The sequence below is a fragment of the Pteronotus mesoamericanus genome, unplaced genomic scaffold (assembly GCF_021234165.1).
Source record: "Pteronotus mesoamericanus isolate MK-2021 breed Mesoamerican mustached bat unplaced genomic scaffold, CSHL_Meso_final scaffold_705, whole genome shotgun sequence".
Taxonomy (NCBI): Eukaryota; Metazoa; Chordata; class Mammalia; order Chiroptera; family Mormoopidae; genus Pteronotus; species Pteronotus mesoamericanus.
The window spans coordinates 8,121,171-8,140,610 of NW_026555326.1; the positions used below are offsets into that span (position 1 = coordinate 8,121,171).

Genomic DNA, 19,440 nt, shown 5'->3' on the forward strand with positions numbered 1-19,440 from the left:
TGCAGCCACTAAAGAAAAAAAGTGTGGAGATTCCCTAAAAAGAAAATTAAAAATAGAACCCCCATATGACCCAGCAATTTCACTTCTGGGTATTTATCCAAAGAAAACTAATTTGAAAAGATATATGCCCTTCTGTGTTCATTGCATAACTAATATGGAGGTAACCTAGGTGTTTGATAGATGAGTGGATAAAAAAGATGTTTTACACAATGCAGTATTAGCAATAAAAAAAGAATAAAATTTTGCCATTCGCAACAACATGGATGGACCTAGAGAGTAATATGCTGTGAAATGTCAGAGAAAGACAAATACCATATGATTTATGGTATCTAAAAGAACAACAAATGAATAAACCACCCAAAACATAAAAAGACTATAGAAATAGAGAACAAGCTGATGGTTGCCAAAGGGGTGGTAATTGGAGGGGGAGTAGGCGGGTTCAGTCCGGGAGTCTGGTTTGGACCATAAATAAATACAATGAAACCAGTGTTCTTAATCAATATACTGTAATTGCATGTGTAGAGACCCAAAAGAATCTACAGGACCAATGGATAAGTTTAGCAAGGTCACTGGATACAAAAACCAAAATAATTTGCATTTCTAACATCAGAAGAGCTGTTTGATGAACATTCCAAGAAAAGTGCAAAAGCCCAGGGGCTGGAACATCTTTTGGTTGGAGTGAGGAGAAAAAGCCAATAAAGCTAGTGCAGAGCCAGGCAGTGAGGGAGAAGAAATCAGAGAAATAGGTACCAGATCTTGTAGGGCCTGCATTGAAGGCTATCGTGATCATTTTGATTTTTACTGTGTCATGGGAGGCTTTTGGAAGTTGTGAGCGTGGCAATAATGTGACCTGACTTACAGTTTAAAAGGGCACTCACTCTAGCTGCCTTGTTTAACGAGGACAGTAATGAAAGAAGACAAACCAGCTAGGTGTCTATTGCAACAGTCTAAGTAATATATAACTTATAACAGGAAGGGTAGCGGAAGAGAAGGTGAGAAGAGGTCAGATTCTTGAACCTTGGGCTTCTGATAAAAAATACTCCCCTTGCAGGGTACAGTAATCTTGTCAGGGATCTTCTACAGGTTTCCTTTAGGGGTCAGAAGGAAGCGGAATGTACACTATTGGACCCATTCTTGGGAACCTTCAGTACCCCGCTCTTTCAGAAGAAGAGGCTCTTGACTTGAAGCTTAGCTGAAAGTCAAGGCTCTGAATCCCGTCTCTAAGAATGGGTAAATAGAGGCCCTCAAGAAGAAGTGGGCCTAGAAGTTACAGAAACCACCTAAGAAAATGGTCTCCAAAGGAAATAGGGTTTTCACAAATCTGGCGAGAACTGCTTGTTCCCAGAAGTCAGAAACGGGGCAGAAATGGAGGTCGCCCAGAAAGCTGGCTGCCAAACCATTTGAAATGAATTTTATTTCCACCACAACTCAGCGAGGCCGCTAACTCGCACTTGTTTTGAATATCGCAAGAGATGCGAGACCCTTCAAACCAATCTACAAAAACAACTTTGCCTTCTCCGTAATGCGCACGCGCCCCTCGCCCAGTTTTCCGTTGGCCTTAAGCCCCGCCCCTTATGCGTCCTTCAAGGAAGGTTGGGAGCCGTAAGCTCGCGCGACCACTCTTCCCTCCGTCTTTTCCACAACACGTCGTCGCAAACGGGGCCGGAAAGCGTGGCAGCGCAGGCGCAAGCGCAGAGAGTGGAGACGGCGGCGGCGGTGGTGGCGGCCGCTGACCAGTGTAAGATGGCGGCGGCGTTGGTGGCGGCAGTGGACAGGACGGCTGGGCCTGGAACAGCTGGAGCAGCAGCTAGCAGAAGGATGACCCCAGACGGGAAGCGGGCTGCTGAGCCTCGCCGGCTCCCGTGCTTGTAACTGTCCCAGCCGGACACCCCCTCCCCCCCTTGACCTACCCGGTCCGTGTCTCCTTACGGCTTGGCCTGCCGCTCTCTCCCATGTCCCGTTTTCCCCTTAGGATACGTTTGACTTGTTTTCAAGTTCATGGGTCAGGTCTTTTTCTTTCCCCTTACCCGAGTCTCCACCGGAAGGACTGACTGCCCTTGCCTCTGGTCAGCCCTGGAATTGCCCCCAAGAGCCTGACCCACAACCCACCGGAACGCCTTGCCTCGTTGGGTGGCTACCCGTTTTGTGTGCGCCCTTCCTACCCCTCCCCCCTTAGATTAGGGTACGCGGCTCGAGTTCTCGGGCCCAGCAGCTTGTACGGAAGGCCGAGGTCCAAGAACCCCAGAGTCAGTTGTTGCCGGCTGGGCTTGTACCCTTTGTAATTCTCCCGTTGTAGTTCTCTTAGTTTACTTCTCCTTACCCCCAGATCTTCCAGGACACGGTAGAACGGTCTTATGTGGTCCCTGTTGGTTGGAAAGCACCTGGTGGCTTGAATTTCTGACTCATGATTGTTGTTGGAGTCTGTAAACAAACCGGCACTAGCACTATCACTTTCTCTCCAGGATTCCCCACCCCCACCCCGCCCCTCCCGCCCCATCCCCGTTCTGTGGCTTCTTGTTAAGAGGTTTGGTTATGGGTTAGGGTTGAAAAGATTCAGGTTTCCCTTTTAAGTGACTTTTTACATGTTAGTGGAGCTGGGAGAATACTTGCCTAGTTCATTTTATTTCTGTAACTGTGTGTGTAGGTTATTTACTGAGTAGTCAGAATTAGATACGTTATTCTGACTTTAGTTCTGAGAAGGTCTAAAAAATATTAACGTGTGTTTATAAATATTTTTATTATGTTCAGTAGAAGAAACACCTTTGCCACTTAAACTTTAATTTTTCTCAATCCTTCAGTGAATCTACAGACCTGTTTTCTCAGGAGTTCAGCCTGACCCTACATAAGTGATAAAGGAGAAGAGGTGAGTAGAAATTGACAGTATTGAAATTCCTGAGTCCAAGACAGACCCTACCCTGATGGTCAAGTGCAGATACAATTCCTACCTATCCCAAAGAGTTGCGGTATAGTTTTTGACTGTTCGAGCTCTGGTTAAATTACCTTTACAAGTTTATGGGCTGCGGGCATCTTGATTTTCTGTCGTATACTGTTGCTGTGTATCTTCAAAACTCCAGTTAAGCCCAGAAGTGAATGTTTCTTCCTCATTTGCATTGTGTTTTGCCTGTGTGTAGATCATGTTTCTTACATTGTTAAAAGCTGGGAATTTGTTTGAGTTGTCATTTCTGGGTATTTAGAGACCATTTAACCACTTGTCACTAAAATCTGGAAAGTGATGAGTGATGCTGCCTTTAGTTGGTATCTGAGTTCAGTCCACCTCAATTGCAACTTTTCAGGACATAGTGGTAAATTTTGGGTTAAAAAAATAGTGGCTGTTTTTCTTTTATAGCTGGTATGAAGTGTTCTTGGTCAGCAGAGGGAATCAATCTTGTGCAGTCAGCTGCATGGGCCAGTGCGGAAGAGGGAGTCAGAACATACTTGTAAATGTAATTTTTGTAAGACTCTTGGGTTTCTGGTAGCAGAGAATAGTGCTATAGTTGGGGTTTATGAAATGCAACAGAGGAGCTCAGTGTCTCTTGGAGGCAGACCTGGCTGATTCTTAATAACTTTATGATTTGTAGTAGAAAAGTTTTACTGTGACACTGATGAGCTTTATTTCACAGAGAGTTCTAATTAGAAACTAGTCACTGTGAACCGGAATAAGATTATTAGTGGTAGTACATATGTGTATCAGGAAGATATAAAGGGGAAAAATACAGTCTTTAGAGCCAAACAGACCTGGGTTTAAATACGGTACTAAGATTTAGACCTTGGGCAAGTTATTTAAACTTTTCATTTCCACATCTCTAAAAGTGGCATTAATACAATTTACCTCCTAGGGTCATTGTTAATACAGTATGAAGGAACCTATATAAAGCTCTAAATTATGGTTAGCACATGATAGACACTAAATTTTTTATTTTCTTTACATATCATTGATACAGTTTAGAATAAGTTACACATTTCTTATTAGTTTACATTTCTTTGCATTTTGCTTTTGAACACTTTTCCTGGTTATTTTTTCAATTCATTTTTAATTGGTCAACTTAGATGTTTGCTTTGTAGGTGCCACCTAGGGATGTCTTCTGAACATGATTCAGGTTAGTTCAAGACCAGAGGACAGCAGGAATGTTAGATGTAGGTGTATGTACAGTGGGAGGAGGGGACCCGAAAAAACTGGAATTATCTTCTGGAGGGCAGGTCCCCTGTAATACAGGCTTCCTCTACTAGGTGAATGTTCTAGGAACCTGTATGTATCTGGGTACCAGCTGGCATTGTTGTGAGAGGCTGCATATGGCTTTAGTGAATTTTTTTTGAAAACTCAGTGCATTTGCCCACTTAATGATGAGTAATTTACAAGCGTACCTCCACACACCACGCTGAGTGTTCAGCAGTTTTAGACCCAAAATGGCATTACCCCCATGCTCCACCTTCCCTGTTCACCTGAACATCTTGCCCCAAGCACCTGTTTTTGTTTCCCCAATGAAAAAAGTACTCATAGGGAAATGTTTTGCTGATGTGGAAGAGGTAAAACAAAAAATGGCAGAAGCACTAAAAGGCATCAAAAGCAATGGATTCAAAAACTTTTGAGCAGTGGAAGAAATGTCACGGTAAGTGTATTACTTCAAATGGAAAGTCCTTTGAGGGTGACTGAAGTTTAAACATATAAGAATAAATACACAGTTTTTTATAAATGAATTCCAGGTCTTCTGGGTTCCCTCCTTGTATATCTCTAAGTGCACTGTTAAACTAAACATCAGTAAATTTCCTATGTTCACTGCTTCCTTTGTCTTCGTTTCTCCATTAGTACACCTGACCAGAGTTAACACAAATATTGTGCAGGCATACCTCAAGATATTGTTGGTTGAGTTCCAGACCGCCACAATAAAGCCAATATTGCAATAAAGCAAGTTGTAATCTTTTTGCTGGTGGAGGGTCTTGTTTTCAATTTGTAAAAAATAGGACATCTGTGAAGTGCCATAATGGGAAGCACAGTAAAAAGAGGTATGCCTGTAATTCCTTCCTTTCCTGCTTCAGTGTTACTCACTACCTCTGCTCTAGTTACTCCTTATGCCTTTTCCTTTTTGCCATAGAGGAATGCATCCCCCTCCCCCCCCCCGCCACCTCCCGGTTGTTAAACTCTGCTGTAATCTTCATCAATAGGTTATCCAAGAACTAGACCATGAAAAGATCTTCTTTCTTTCTGAAGTGAATCAGGGCTAGGGAGTTAGGAATACAGAGGGGTTTTTGGTTTGTTTTGTTTAACTTACTTACGCATTCATTGGTCACTTCTTGAATGTGCTGTGACCAGGAATCCAACCTGCAACCTTGGCATATCAGGATAATGCTGTAACCAACTGAGGTACCTGTCCAGGGCCAGAGCTTTTTATTTTTCATCTCCCCAGTTTGACCATCTTAATGATATGACTGCACAAATGAAAAGCTTTTGACCTTCTCATTGGCTTTTATTCCATCTTTTTGAAGCAGGTAAGGGCACGTGAAAAATAGTGTTGATTACATTGTGATGAAAAAAACTCTATTCATTCAGGCCAGTGATCAACTTAGAGTTGATTATCTTGCATTACCATCATGTGAGGTCTAAATTCTTTCTATTAAAAGGTACAGACTTGAGGTGGAGAATGGCAAAGTGGGCTGAGTCTACATTTTACTATTTGTGTTTTTAGAGGATCTGGAGATCTATGTTGTGCAAGAAAGAAAAGGAAATAGGTTGGAAGAGGCATAACTTTGACTGTTTTTCATTCCTCTATATGCTGGGTGAGAGTCCCATTCCCCCACTCCATCCCCTGCCCCCCAAGGGTTTTACATTCTGAAGCTATTTTGTATTTCAGTGTGTTGCGTAAGAATTGTCACATCTTAATATGTAGTATTTCCTAACATAGCTGAAGTGGGAGGCTAGGTATGCTTGTGACCTTAGTTTCCCACCTACAGGGCATTTTACATAGCATTCTTACAAAATGTGTAACATTTAGTCCTTGGTGTTGACTAGGATCAACCTAGGACAGAAGCTTGTCTTCAGAGAAAGCTAAAAGAAAACAGCCTTCTGTTGCCAGTTTAAAACAATACTGGCATTTCAAAAGCAAATGGGACAGTAGTAGAAGTCATTCTATAAGAGTGTGCGTGCTGTTGTTGGATCCTGAGATTGTCAGTTTACACCCTAGGTCCTGCATTCTAACAGTAAGTTATAGGCTTGTAAAATCATGAAGTGACTAGTTAAACTTTGTTTTTAGTAAACATTGTTTTCTTCTAGATATTTTCTGCTGTAGGGAAGTTACTCTAAACACGTCTAGGAAATGTCCAGATTATAAAAGAGTTACCCAGACAGCCAGATAGCTTTTTATTGCATTAACATTGGTGTTGGAGTTAGTTTTTAAGATTGAATTAGGTATTTCTTTCTTAAGCAGATTGTTATTGAGGCAAGATCATCTGTTATTTGCTCTTACTCATTTGGAACCCAGGTAACTGAAAGAATTGAGTCAGCAACAGACATGGAGGTAGTAACTATGTATATCTTAATTTCAGAGCCAAATGTCAATGATTATAGATTACTGAAAACTTTATCTTTTGTTTCTGTGAATATACACAAGAATCTTCATTGTACCCTGGCCAGATAACTCAGTTGGTTAGAACATTGTCCCGATACGCCAAGATTGCGGGTTCGATCTCTGCTCAGGACACATACAATAAGCAACCAATGAATGCATAAATAAGTGGACCAACAAACCTGTTTTTTTCTCTCTCTAAAATCACTATATAAAAATTTTATTTAAAAAAAGAATTTTCATTGCTGAAATTGGTCAGGAAAGGGACTACCTATTCTTGTTTACTGATTGAGTTATCCTCTTGGAGGGAGAGGAAAGTCCTTGAAAAGTCTTTAAAAATTAGTGTGTGATGAATTTTATGAGTTGGTCACTTCTTTATAGCAGTCTTTTATCTCTACCTCTACAGGGCATAGTTTCTGGAACAGAAGCTCAATTTATCAAGTACTACCTTAACCCCAGGAACGTGTATGCTAGAGATAAATGGATTGATTCAGCCCTGAGTTTGCAAGGGGCGTGGGGCGTGGTTAATATGACAGAGATGTATCTGATTAATGAAATGTAGTATGTCTAATGGGTTGGTTATTGCAAAAATATTGTTATCATACCTGAGAGGCTAGGTATTTGCTCTTATCTTCTGAGGACTGTTTAAGGGGGTCTGGCCACGTTCTAATGTGAAGCATCTATGCTTGTCTTACAAGTCATTTTTTTGTTTTTGGTTTTTCTTTCCTTTTTTTTTTTAATATATAATCTTCATTATATTTTTTCCTTGGTTTTTCTTAGCCATCTGGAAAGCTACTGTGATTTATCTGTAATGTTAGCCAAGAGGATATAGTTCTCTAGTGTACTATATGCAGTGCCATATTATCAGGTATGTTTAACCTTACTTAACTCTTCCCTCTAACTGAGTGCAGGTAGGAGGGCACTTCTTGATCTTTTTAGCCTTTATTGTTTCATTGTAAATTGTACCTTTAGAGTATCACCCTTTTATCTCTCTAGGGTCCTTTCCAGTGATTTAAAGAAAATTTGAAATGTGAATAGCAAAAACTGGTAATGGAGATTGGATTCTGATGTAAAAGTAAATCATTTTATAGTGGAAACACAATGGAATTTCCTTAGAAACAGATTTTTCTTAGATTCATTTAATATGAGATAATGGGCTTAACAGTTATTGTAAAAAGTTCCTTAGCTCTACAGCTGGAGACAGCACTGATGAGTTAGAAAACATTCCTAACATACTGAAATTCTGTTATTGGAACCAAAACCAATAAACTAAACATGGAGCATTTGGCATTACCAACAAGAAGAGAAGACATTCATCTAAAGGAGGAACAATTTTCCTTGTTCATAGGATAGTTAATGCAGAACTTCTTAGTTTCCTCCTCATCATCTGTGGTGATTGCTTTGAAGTTCTTATCTTGGCTGCCCTCTGAGCCTTCCAGAGGGAGAATAGATTAAAGAGGAGACTTGTACTGTGGGTTCCCGGGTATATTTCTTTATCATAGTTTCATGAAACATAAATGAATTCAAAATATGTTAACAGAGCTCTCTCTGAATTCTTGAAAAGGCCCCTGAGAGCAGATAAGCAGACAGCATAGATTTAGAACCGTGTCTTAGGTTTTATATGTTTGTGGCATCATTGCTGAGTAGCAAATAATCACAAGCTTCTCTAGGAAGCACAGTCTGAAACCAACGATAAGAAGCTAGGAAGGTAGTATAAATGCTACGAAGTATAGGCAGCCTCTTTGCAAACATTGTCTTTAATCTAGTTCTAAAGTCCAATTCCTGCAGGGTAATAGCATTATTCCATTTTACAAAAAAGAAACAAACTCAGAAGTAGATGGTAGAATTTCAAAACCAGGTCTAACTGACACCATATACTGTCTTTAAAAAACAGGGCTCTTCAATGCCAAGTGATGAAGCAGATGAGCTACATGGTAGAACTCAGCATTTTTTATAAAAGTAGAGCGATGAGCAAAAGTAGATTTACAGTTGTATGTGAAACAGTTTATTTTTGTGTTAGGATTTATTAATCATTGTATTATTTTCATTCAACTCTAAACCCGCCTTTGCCCACAACTGTATATAAACTATAAAAAGGTCTTCCCAGATGACAGTATGAGTAAAAACATTTTTAAATTGTTTAAACATGGGTCTTAGGTTATGGTTAATAAGTAGACCAGTGAGTTTTGTAAGGAAATAATTTTAATGGACTTAACTAAACTGAAGAGATAGCTGAATCCTTTTACTTTATGATCCTCATATAGGGAGAAAACCAGGATTTTCACTCAGTAACTGAGGTAATTTCATAGAAAAGTTGTTGTGATGCTTATAGCCTTTTCTTAGTATACATCTTTCTGTACTTCTCTGTAGCATTTGGAACATGGACCATCCCCACCTTCTTGAAACTGTCTCTTGACCTCCAAGGCATTTAACCCTCTCATCATTCTTTCTACTTCGCTGAGCATTTCTCTGTCTCCTTTTTCTTTCTTTTCCCTAAGGGTAGATATTCCCCAAGATTCTATCTCTGGGCTTTTTCTCAGGGCTTTCTTGGGTACTTACTTTGTTTTTTAAGTGAGATGTAATTTATGAAGGTATTTGATTTTGAAACTTTTGTGTACAAGTAATTTCCAAGTGTGTATGTCTGGCCCTAATTTATTTCTTAGGTTTCAAACCTATATTGTTTTCCCCTATACTCCTGACATGTCAGCCTAGATTTTAAACATAATTAAAATAAAATTCAACTCTTTCCCCACATGCCATCTTCTCTTTATGGCACTTAATTTCCTCTAGGCACGCAGACTCAGACCTTTTTGATTTTTCAAGCTTCACAACAGCTTAAGTCAAATACCATTAATTCTACCTCTGCAATGTTTTTCACATTAATCTTCTTTTAATTTCCTCTGCCATCAGTCTGTAAGATAGGTTATCATTGCTTCTTACCTTGGCAACTGTCTCCTTCCTTTTCTGTCCATTTCAGTCCATCTTATTATTATCCTTGACAAAATAATTTTCCTGGTGCCTAGCATACACACACTCTCTATACTTCTTAACTAATCAGATGTACCCTACTATCTAACCAAACTAGACTATCCATGTATTTTCTTAAACATACCTGTTTTTTTTCATTTTCCACGTCTTTTCGCCTTCTGATCCTGGTGGAATGTCTGTCTCATCTCTACCCATTCAAATCCCATCCTTCCTTCAAAGTCCAGCTTAAATGCTAATTTCTCCATGGAAGCTTTTTCTTTTTTTCCTGAAACTAAATATAATCTTATCCTCTGATCAACTACAGCTGCACATCATATATATATATAAAATGTATATATATGTTATATATATCATTTATTATGATATATATCAAATAAATATGTATATATTTAACGATACTGTTACTTGCATCTCTTCTCTCATAGTTGTATGCTCATTTTTCTTAATTTGACTATCGGCTACAAAAGGGATGGTGACTGCCTTGTTGATATTTGTAGCTCCTGTTTTGCCTTGTACATTGTTGCATCACTAGCGTGTCTGTGTACAGATGGGCCACTGGGTGGTGCCAGGTGCCTACAGTTTGGATAAACAAGGGAGGCTGGATGTACAATTGGGTTGTCTGTGTTGTCAGATCATCTGCACAATAGGAATAGAGATTAATTTCCCTGATCCAGAAATATTCATAGTTTTTTTGTGCTCCCATTTTCAGTTTACCAGGTGAAACAGTATAGTATATTCAGCTCCAAGGACTCAACGGAAAGTGACTCAGAACTAAAGGTCTGCCCTCCTATAAACATGTTTTATGTAGTATGAGTTTCAGCTTCCTGGGAGCCATCCCTGTGAATTTCAGTGCCTAAGGGTCTCTGTCTGATTAATAAACACTATATTATTAGAGTGGCTACGTGCCCAGAGGAAATCAAGTGCCATAAATGAGAAGCTGGCAAGTAGTTGGTGGTAGGAGTCAGGAAAGTTGGCTTGGAGAAATGTTTATCGTGAAGTAGAAAACTAGTAAGGTTAGGGTAATAAATTTAAAATGAGCCATTTCAACTTGAAAACAAAAATTTGGGATGGGGAAAATAGGGCTGGTTGATTCCAGATGAACTGTGGGACTTAAGACTGAAAAGCAAATTTGTACTTTGGATGGAGATCAGCCCTGAACAGCTGTTCAGTTATGAGTGGTGTGGGACATCTGTCCTCTCAAGAGAAACCAGGGATTGTGTGATTCTCAGATATCTGTCTTACTAATAATTGAAACATTTTCTAATATTACCTTTCAGTTTCAGAGAAAATTCTAAAATTGTGTCTCATGTAAATATGGGTGTCTATATAGGAGATTTGGGCAGTTGAGTGGCAAAATGAAGGCATGCACAAGACTGCCAGACTGGCCTGAGAGAGTGCTGGGATTGTGTAATGTACGGGAACTCACTGCAAGTTCATATTTTAATGAAGAGATCAAGGACTGTTATTGAGATTATGAAATTTCCATTGAGTAGAGGTATGGTAAAGTTACCAGTTTATATAGCTTCTAGACTCCAAAGCAGGTAAGGTGAACTTGAGAGAAATTTAAAAAATAAAAATGAAAAGCATAAGTATACAGATTAATAATGCAACCACTAGAATTACTTTGAAGTGCTTTAAGCTCCTGATACTCTTAACTGTCAAAAAGATAATAAGTAGGATTGGAGACTTTTTATGACTTTAGGATTCATCTTGCCTCAAATGCGATTGCAGCAAAAATTCTCTCCACTTTCATTTTAAGCAGGAAGACCTGACGTTTTGCTCGCGTTTACTGTACAGTATTGACCACTTTAACTAACTTCTATTAATAATCACAGCCTTGAAAATTTAGTACTAATTGTTGGGTTTTAGCTATCATTTAACACTTTGCATGATTTCTTCCCCCTCCTCCACCTCTCTCATTCTCTGTTTTTGACCAGATTTATTGAGGGTTTTGACCAGATTTATTGAGGTATGATTTACATACAGTAAAATTTACCCATTTTTTAGTTACCCATTCTGTCTGAGTTGACAGATGCAGTCACTCAACATTACTGTGATGGAAGAATAGAACATTTTCATCATTCCAAAGAGTTTACTCATGCCTGCTTGTAGACATTTTCTTCCCCACCCCCTAATCCCTAACAAACACTGATCTGCTTTCTGTCCCTATAGTCTTTTTCCAGATTATCCTGTAAATGGAATCATATTAAGTAGCTGTTTGAATCTTGCTTGTTTCACTTAGCATAACGTATTTGAGGTTCCTCTGTGTTGCTGTATCAGTGGTTCATTTCTTTTTATTGCTTAGTAGTAGTCTATTATGTGGATAGACTACAATTTGTTTACCCATGACCTAGCTTCAGAACATTTGGTTGTTCCCAGTGTTTGATGACTCTAAATAAAGCCAGTAAAGCATTCACCTGCAGGTTTTTGTGTGGACATACATTTTCATTTCTCTTGAGTACATACCTGAGTGGGGTTCCTGGCTTGTGTGGTAAGTGTATGTTTAACTTTATAAGAAACTGCCAAACTCTTTTTCCAAAGTGACTACCATTTTGCATATCTGCCATCAGTATATGAGTTCTGATTGTTCTACTCCTTGTTAGCACTCAATAAAGAAAACTTTCATTATTATTTCTAAAATTTCAAACATTCTAATAGCAATGTAGAGGATTCTCATTTTTCTTTTATAGCTTGTGCTCTTTGAGTCCTACCTTAGGAAATATTTGCCTGATCCATTGTCACAAAGATTATCTCCATTGTTGTTTTCTGGAGTTTTATTATATTTTGCTCTGTGATCCATTTTCATTAGTTTTTGTGTACTGTACAAATGAAAGAATCAAGTTTCTTTATATATATGTACTTTGCATTTGGATATATTATTGTCCTAGTATGCATGGTCTCTTGTACAAATCTTTAATTAATATTAGGAAAAGGAAGCAGCCTCAGTGGTTTTCAGCAGGAGGCACTTGATACCTCTTCCAAAAAGTAATCTTACATAGTGAAAAACTTTCCTTCTGCTTGGTTTGTACTTAATGTTTTGCCATATATTTGGTTAAAAATTTAAGACCCTTATTAAGAAAAATCTAGGTCACTGGAATTTCTTAGGTAGAAATTAAAATGATACCTGAGTCTTTTTTTCTTCATTCCTCAATAGTTTACTCTTTAACCTTCAGTTTGGCAGGGGATATGGTTATTTTTAGAATACAGGCAGTAGAGCTAATCTAGTTAATTACTCCCCCAGCTACCTGGTGCAATGAGCTCATCAGCTCTTCCAAGCTCATATTGGTTTGTTCTGGACTAGAATTTACATGGAAGTTGATCAAGATAAAATGGGATTTGTTGTCAAGGTGTAGTCGTGCATTCAAGAGTGAAGAAGGTAGTTTAAGTTAGGGTCAAGTATGGTCCCTAATCTCGGATTATGAAATAACCTTATATTTCTTGGTGATGAAAGAGATTCCAGAGTGGCTCACTCCCATGCTTGAGACCTAGGGCACAGTCATAACCTGCTTTAATTTGGGCACTTACCCCTAAGTTCTGCACTAGAGTTTGGATTGTTTTAAATTTCTTCATTTTGACTGAGGTTTATATGATGAGTAACAACTCATCCCCAAAGTAGTTCTGTTTTATTATTGTCATAACTTCTTGGATTTCTAGAGAAGTGGTCCCCCAGAGTGGGAATGCATGTGCCCCAAGGGGTGTGGAAAATGATCTAGTAGTGTATAGGAAAAGAATGTTGAAATTTCCACTTTTTCCTAGAAAAAGCATAATGTTTGATGTTTAATGTGAATTGATTAAATGTGTGTGTAGGTACACTCATATTGAAGATTCATACTCAAAGTTCACTCATATAGTTTATTATCAGTTTTGAGACCACTGCTCTAGAGCATCCTTCTGCAGAAATTTTAACATGCAATATACTTACCTGTCTCACCTCTGGAATTAACTAATATTATTTTACATAAAAAGAAAATGAAGTTCAGAAAAGATTAAGCAGCTCACCCAAGGTCACAGAATATGCTAATGGCTTAACTGATACTAGAATCTTGGAATTCAAATTTTCAGTCTAGGACTAATTTTGATAAACTCTGTGGCCTCTAAAATGTGACTTATCTGCCTATATCAACTTAGCAATTAGAGTTGACATCAGCATTCGCAGGGTTTTCTCTGTTTCTGAACTTAGCAATAAATTCTGTCAACTTATTTCCTCAAAGAGAGGGAAGATTCCTTCTTGCAAGAAACTTAAACACCAGTTTCCCCAAAAGATGAGGTCTGTAGCCTCTGGGTATTGGTTGAACCTCATGACTCTCCTTTACCCACTTCTGAGAGCTAGGTGGGGATAGACTTTGGCTCCTTCTGGTTATAGAGGCTGGGAAAGCAAATGTGTTGTCTAGAGCCATTATTAATCTAAAGTTCAGACAGTCTGGGCTTCTATAGAGGTTGATGAGATTCAGTTTTGAGAAAGGTTCTCTGGAGCTACTTCATTCTTCTCTGGGAGTGGATAATAGTGTGGTGGGAAGTATGGTGTCTTTGACAGTTTTGGTTTGGGAGATGAGAAAATCAGATCTTAATTAACCGTAAGATATACTTATGATCTTAGTTTTTAATCTTAACAAAGTTATGCAATTATTTTCCTCACTCCATAGGACTTTTACAATTAATGTGATTAATTTAAACCTTAGATGGGAAAGAAGATACTGCCGAGATACTAAAGAATATAAATAGATACTGCTTTGAGGGAAGAACAAGTGCAGTGTGAGGAATGCTGTACAAAAATTTGACATCAGAGTATATAGGAAGAGGAAACAGCCTCCTCTGCAAACAGCGCTTTACTGTTTTTCTTTATGTGGCTTCACAAATCTGTTTTTCATTGGCTTTGTCTTTCGTCATCACCTTCCAGGGGTCCTTCTCTCAAATTCAGCCTCTGTCCTGCTCTTGCATTTTTTTCACTCCTGCACTCTGGCCTACTGTGAGCAGGCTTTGGGCAGCTGTCTGTTGGCAGAGGACACTTTTTGTAGTAACTTGAATTTCTGTAGAGGAGAATGGAGCTAAGGTTAAGGATAGCGCTGCTTCTGGGATAATTGTTACGAGAATGAAAGGGCTGTTGAAAGATTAGAGGCCACTGTGCCTGTGTACAAGAACTGGAGTCATAATCATACTTTGTCTTTCACCAGTGCCTTTTGTCCAAGGCACTGAAAGGGCTTAACAAAATTCTGGCCTGAATAATATTTTTCTTTGCTCTTTGGAATTTGCTTCAGTTAGGAGTGAGGCCCTGAAAAAATAATGGATGTATTGCAGTGATATAAAAGGAAAAAAGCTAAATACCCTGATTTTAATTATAGCTTTGCCAAAAAGAAATATTGCAAAAGTTGGAAGAATTGTGAAATAATGTTTGTCATTTTATGAAATGAACAGAGACAGTTTAATAGAAGTGTTGCCCTTTTCTTACCCAGCCTTGCACTTGGTAACTGTCGTTAGTTCTAAGAGGGAAAAATAAAGCCCCTTTTACATTCCTTCTTAGAGGTAGGGGCTCCCTAGTTCTAATATGTCTTTGCTTCTTATAGTAATTAATATCTGCACCTATAAGTGTGAAGCTAGGCATCTGAGTGAACATAAAGTCCAAGTTCTTACCCAAGAATTTGATTTGTTTCATCTCTTTTGGTTTGTGTGTAAAATGATACAAAGAGTCCGACCCGCCTCTTCATGTTGTGAAGACAGTGTAATACAGAGTTTATGGATACTTAAAACTAATATTTACAACAGGAGATTTTTGCCTAGAGGGCAATGCGAAAGCTTGTTCTTTGTATTGAGTTAAAGCTCTCTGCTTATAGTACATCATTTGATATATGCATGCTGTTTCAGGTTTTATTTCCATTCCCTCTTTGTCATCTGAAATAACACTGCCAGTTACTTAGTAAGTAAGGTAAAGAGATTGCAGTTGACTTCCCAGATATATGTCTTTTTATGGAATTTAGACATAGGAAAAATCTGGTGTGATTTTCAGCAGCTGAGAAACTCTATTGAGCACACACACAAAAATTATTTTTATAAAAATGACAAAGCCTATACATTATTCAATCTCCTTGTCCAGTTGTTTTCCAGTTGTTATTTTCCTCATCTTACATTATTTCCTCATCTTTCCCAGTTGTTTTCTAATTGTTATTTTCTTCCCCTTCCAGATCCAGGCTGGCTACAATAAACATCAATCAAGATGTCCAGCAAAGGGAGCAGCACAGATGGCAAAACAGATTTAGCTAATGGTAAGGGGCCAAAATGAAAGTGAAGCTATTTTTGCTATCAACTGTTCTCCTCCCCCAAAGAGAGTGGAAACATGGATTTTAGTGGAAGGAAGGAAATCTTTTTCTAAGAGTGAACCCTTCTTGAGTTGTTTTGAGTACGGGAAACTACACAGGAAACACCTTGGACTGTGTGGTACTTTTGCCCCTTCAACTTTTATCTGATTGTTTTTCGGTAATAGAGTTGTGCCTCTAAGAGATCAGGCAGTTTGGGTTCTGAAAGGTTTTAAGGATGGATAAAACCTAGGAGATGCTGTTAATAAAGGAGAAAAAAAAAAAATCCAGTTGGTAATGGGACGAAGAGAGTTGTTGGGAAGTTGAGGTTCCCTGGTAATAAAGAGAAGTCTCTTTCCGTGGTAGATCATAGTTTGATAGAGATTATTAGTTACATAAGAGATGAAGTTATAACCTAAACCAACTGGAAATGGAGTTTTCTCCCTGCCTTCCTTTCCTCCCTTTCTTTTACCAGTGCTGCCAAATGTTAAATCATTGTCTCTAGTACAGATCTGAAGGCAGGATTTCAAGATTATGACAGATTTAACTACTACCTGGTTTATTCAACCAATGCTTCAGCTCTAAGCGAACTTCAGAACTAGAGAAACATCCGTCAACTGGATACAGTTGGGCAGATTCCTCAGCACCTTGCAGGTCAGGATTATAGGCTAAATTCTAGTTGATGTGATTGGCAAAATAATGAAATTAAGGAGGGGAAAGTGAGATTTTTCAACATGCTATTTTATTGCCCCGTTATTCTTTTCATACCACTGCCATTTATCTTCTGTAAAGGAAAGTGGTTCAGATTTTTCACTGGGCTTAGCTGCAAGACATAGCATTCTAGAGGGATTTGAGGTATAGAATTGATTTGGAGTTTGACCATTGGCTAAATCAGGGATTGGCAAACTATGGCCTGTAGGCCAAGTCCAGCCTGCAGGCTAAGTCCAGTCTGCCCCTGCTTTTGTAAAGTTTATTGGAACACAGTCATGCCCCACTATTTACATAGTATTTATGATTGCTTTTGTGCTACAGCAGTGGAATGGAGTAGCTGTGACAGAGATCCATGTTGCCTGTAAAGCCTTAAATTGCTGCTATCTGGCCCTTGACAGAAGAAAAATTTCCCAGCCCCTGGAGCTAGATCTTGATCGTTGACTATTAGGGTCCTCCTGCTGAGCTTGAGATATACTCTGGCCTTTCTGTTAATGTGATAGGGCCTCAAAGTTGTTGTAATTTTTTAATTATGATTTTAACAATGAATGCTAGGGGTTCTGACCTTTTATTTTTCCGTTTCCACAGAAGTATAGGTGTGATATTTTATCCCTTCTCACCACTCCAAACCTTAAACCGAATTGCATTTCTAAAACCATATTATTAATCTTTCTCAGCTATATAGCAGTTCCAGCAATTCCTTGTAGGAGCAAAATGCTGTACTGTTCCCCTTTATCTTCCAGTTTGTAGCCTCATTGTTCTCATGCTGTGCTCTTAGAGGTGTTTTTTTTTGTTTTGTTTTGTTTTTAAAGAGCTGCTTATATGTGGGTTTTGTTGAAGAGTTCATTGGAAAAGGAGTTCCATTGCTGCAAAGATTTTCAGAAATTACTGTTCTAATCCAGATGAATAAGTAGTGAGGTACTCCAGGTCTTTGAATTTTTAAACATTGTGTAGTATTGGAGTTGAATAACTCATACCAGAATCAACCATAGCTGGCCTGCCTTTCCTAACAGCGTTCGCTTCTGGCAAGATAAAATTTGTTGTCACCTAAGAAGAGAAGGTCATTTCCCTTCCTTCACATCTTGACCTTAAGTTGGAAGTTGTAGCTCTTAGAACATTGCCAAGTGCTTATTGGGATTTGATTTGGCTGTTTTTTAATAGGAGAATGCTATATCTAATTGTAGATGATAGATCATTCAATATGACCCAGCTATTTTATAACTACCAACATGGTGAACTTAGAAGATGGTGAACTTTCTTCTCAGGTTCCACTGTAGTACCGTTTTTATCATTTTTACATATGCTTCCCGACAGAACTTTGTCTCAGTTTGTATAACTAAAATTATTATTAAAATTATTAAATTAATGGAAATAAGTCAGTACATAAGTTAGCAAAAAGTGAGCCAGAACTTACTCAAATGATCACAATTTCCACTTGTGTCTCCTACTTACTTCTGGATTCTTGGTGGACTTCTAAGATGGTGGGGAAGGAAACTTTAAAATTTAGGAGTCAGGAAGTAATGGTGCTTTCTTGAAATGGGAAGTCCAACTCTCATCTACTGTCAGAGTGATTTTAATCAGTTATTTTCTGTCCTTTTCTAAGAAGATGGCTATGCCAGTTCTTGCAGGGATGGCTTTTTTCTTTTTCTTATATTTAGTTTAATAATTTACTGTAACTAATGGATGCCCATCCAGCAGAACAGAGCCTAAGGTAGTTGTATCAAGTATGCTTTCATATAGGCTGTCAGTGCTTTGTCTCTTCAGAGTTTATTGTACTCTTAGGTTCTGCATTTCTTCAATTCTATTGAAGTACCTTTATTTGTGAGTGTCTTTGATCTTAATGTTTTCAGTTTCTTCTCCAAGATTCCCCCTAAGAAGATAGTTTTTATAAGCATTTGTAACAAAAACACTTGGACCAAAGTTGGTTTCTGGGTCTTTTGATGTTACAATTTCTTAGACTAAGGTGGGGAAATGCTTCTGATCACTATCCTGTTTCCTTCTATTTTCCCTCCTCACCGACTCATTTCTCACTTACATGCAGGAAGCATGTCTAGCAGTCCAGAGGAGATGTCTGGAGCTGAAGAGGGGAGGGAGACATCCTCAGGCATTGAAGTGGAGGCCTCAGACCTGAGCTTGAGCTTGACAGGGGATGATGGTGGCCCCAATCGCACCAGCACAGAAAGTCGAGACACAGATACAGAGAGCTCAGGTGAAGACAAGGACTCTGACAGCATGGAGGACACTGGGCATTACTCCATCAATGACGAAAACCAAGTCCATGATCGCTCAGAGGAAGAGGAGGAGGAAGAGGAGGAGGAAGAAGAACATCCTCGGCGTCGTGTACAGCGCAAGCGGGCCAACCGTGACCAGGACTCATCAGATGATGAGCAGGCCCTGGAGGACTGGGTGTCCTCGGAGACATCAGCCCTTCCCCGACCTCGCTGGCAAGCCCTTCCTGCCCTTCGGGAGCGGGAGCTGGGTTCAAGTTCCCGCTTTGTATATGAAGCTTGTGGGGCAAGAGTCTTTGTGCAGCGTTTCCGCCTGCAGCATGGGCTTGAGGGCCATACTGGTTGTGTCAATACCCTGCACTTTAATCAGCGTGGAACTTGGCTGGCCAGTGGCAGCGATGACCTGAAAGTGGTGGTTTGGGACTGGGTGCGGCGGCAGCCGGTACTGGACTTTGAGAGTGGCCACAAAAGCAATGTCTTCCAGGTGAGGCAAGGGAGCAGAATAGCAATTGAGAAAATCAGACATGAGTTAGACAAATATGAGCTGTTGCCTGTAGTGGGAGGTGGTAGTGAGTTGCAGGAATTAGATATCAGACTCAGTCCAATGTTGGCTCTCATAATGCCTTGGAGGAGTTATATACACTGCAAGATCTATGGCAAGCTTTTCTTTCC

At 39.2% G+C, this 19,440-nt stretch overlaps 1 protein-coding gene across 4 annotated transcripts in view; it reads left to right on the top strand.

Annotated features, from left to right (window-relative positions):
• The first annotated feature begins 1,551 nt into the window (after nucleotides 1–1,551).
• The window catches only part of DCAF8 (DDB1 and CUL4 associated factor 8), a 39,861-nt gene continuing 21,972 nt past the window's right edge, over nucleotides 1,552–19,440 (top strand). The window contains exons 1-4 of one of the 4 annotated variants that reach the window (XM_054563051.1): nucleotides 1,552–1,913; nucleotides 2,799–2,863; nucleotides 15,722–15,802; nucleotides 18,582–19,252. In XM_054563051.1, coding sequence (XP_054419026.1) covers nucleotides 15,754–15,802; nucleotides 18,582–19,252 — 720 coding nt within the window. In that variant the 5' untranslated portion in view covers nucleotides 1,552–1,913; nucleotides 2,799–2,863; nucleotides 15,722–15,753. Of the gene's footprint in view, nucleotides 1,914–2,798; nucleotides 2,864–15,721; nucleotides 15,803–16,270; nucleotides 16,487–18,581; nucleotides 19,253–19,440 lie in introns of those variants that run through there. The other 3 variants (XM_054563053.1, XM_054563052.1, XM_054563054.1) reach the window with 3 other exon arrangements.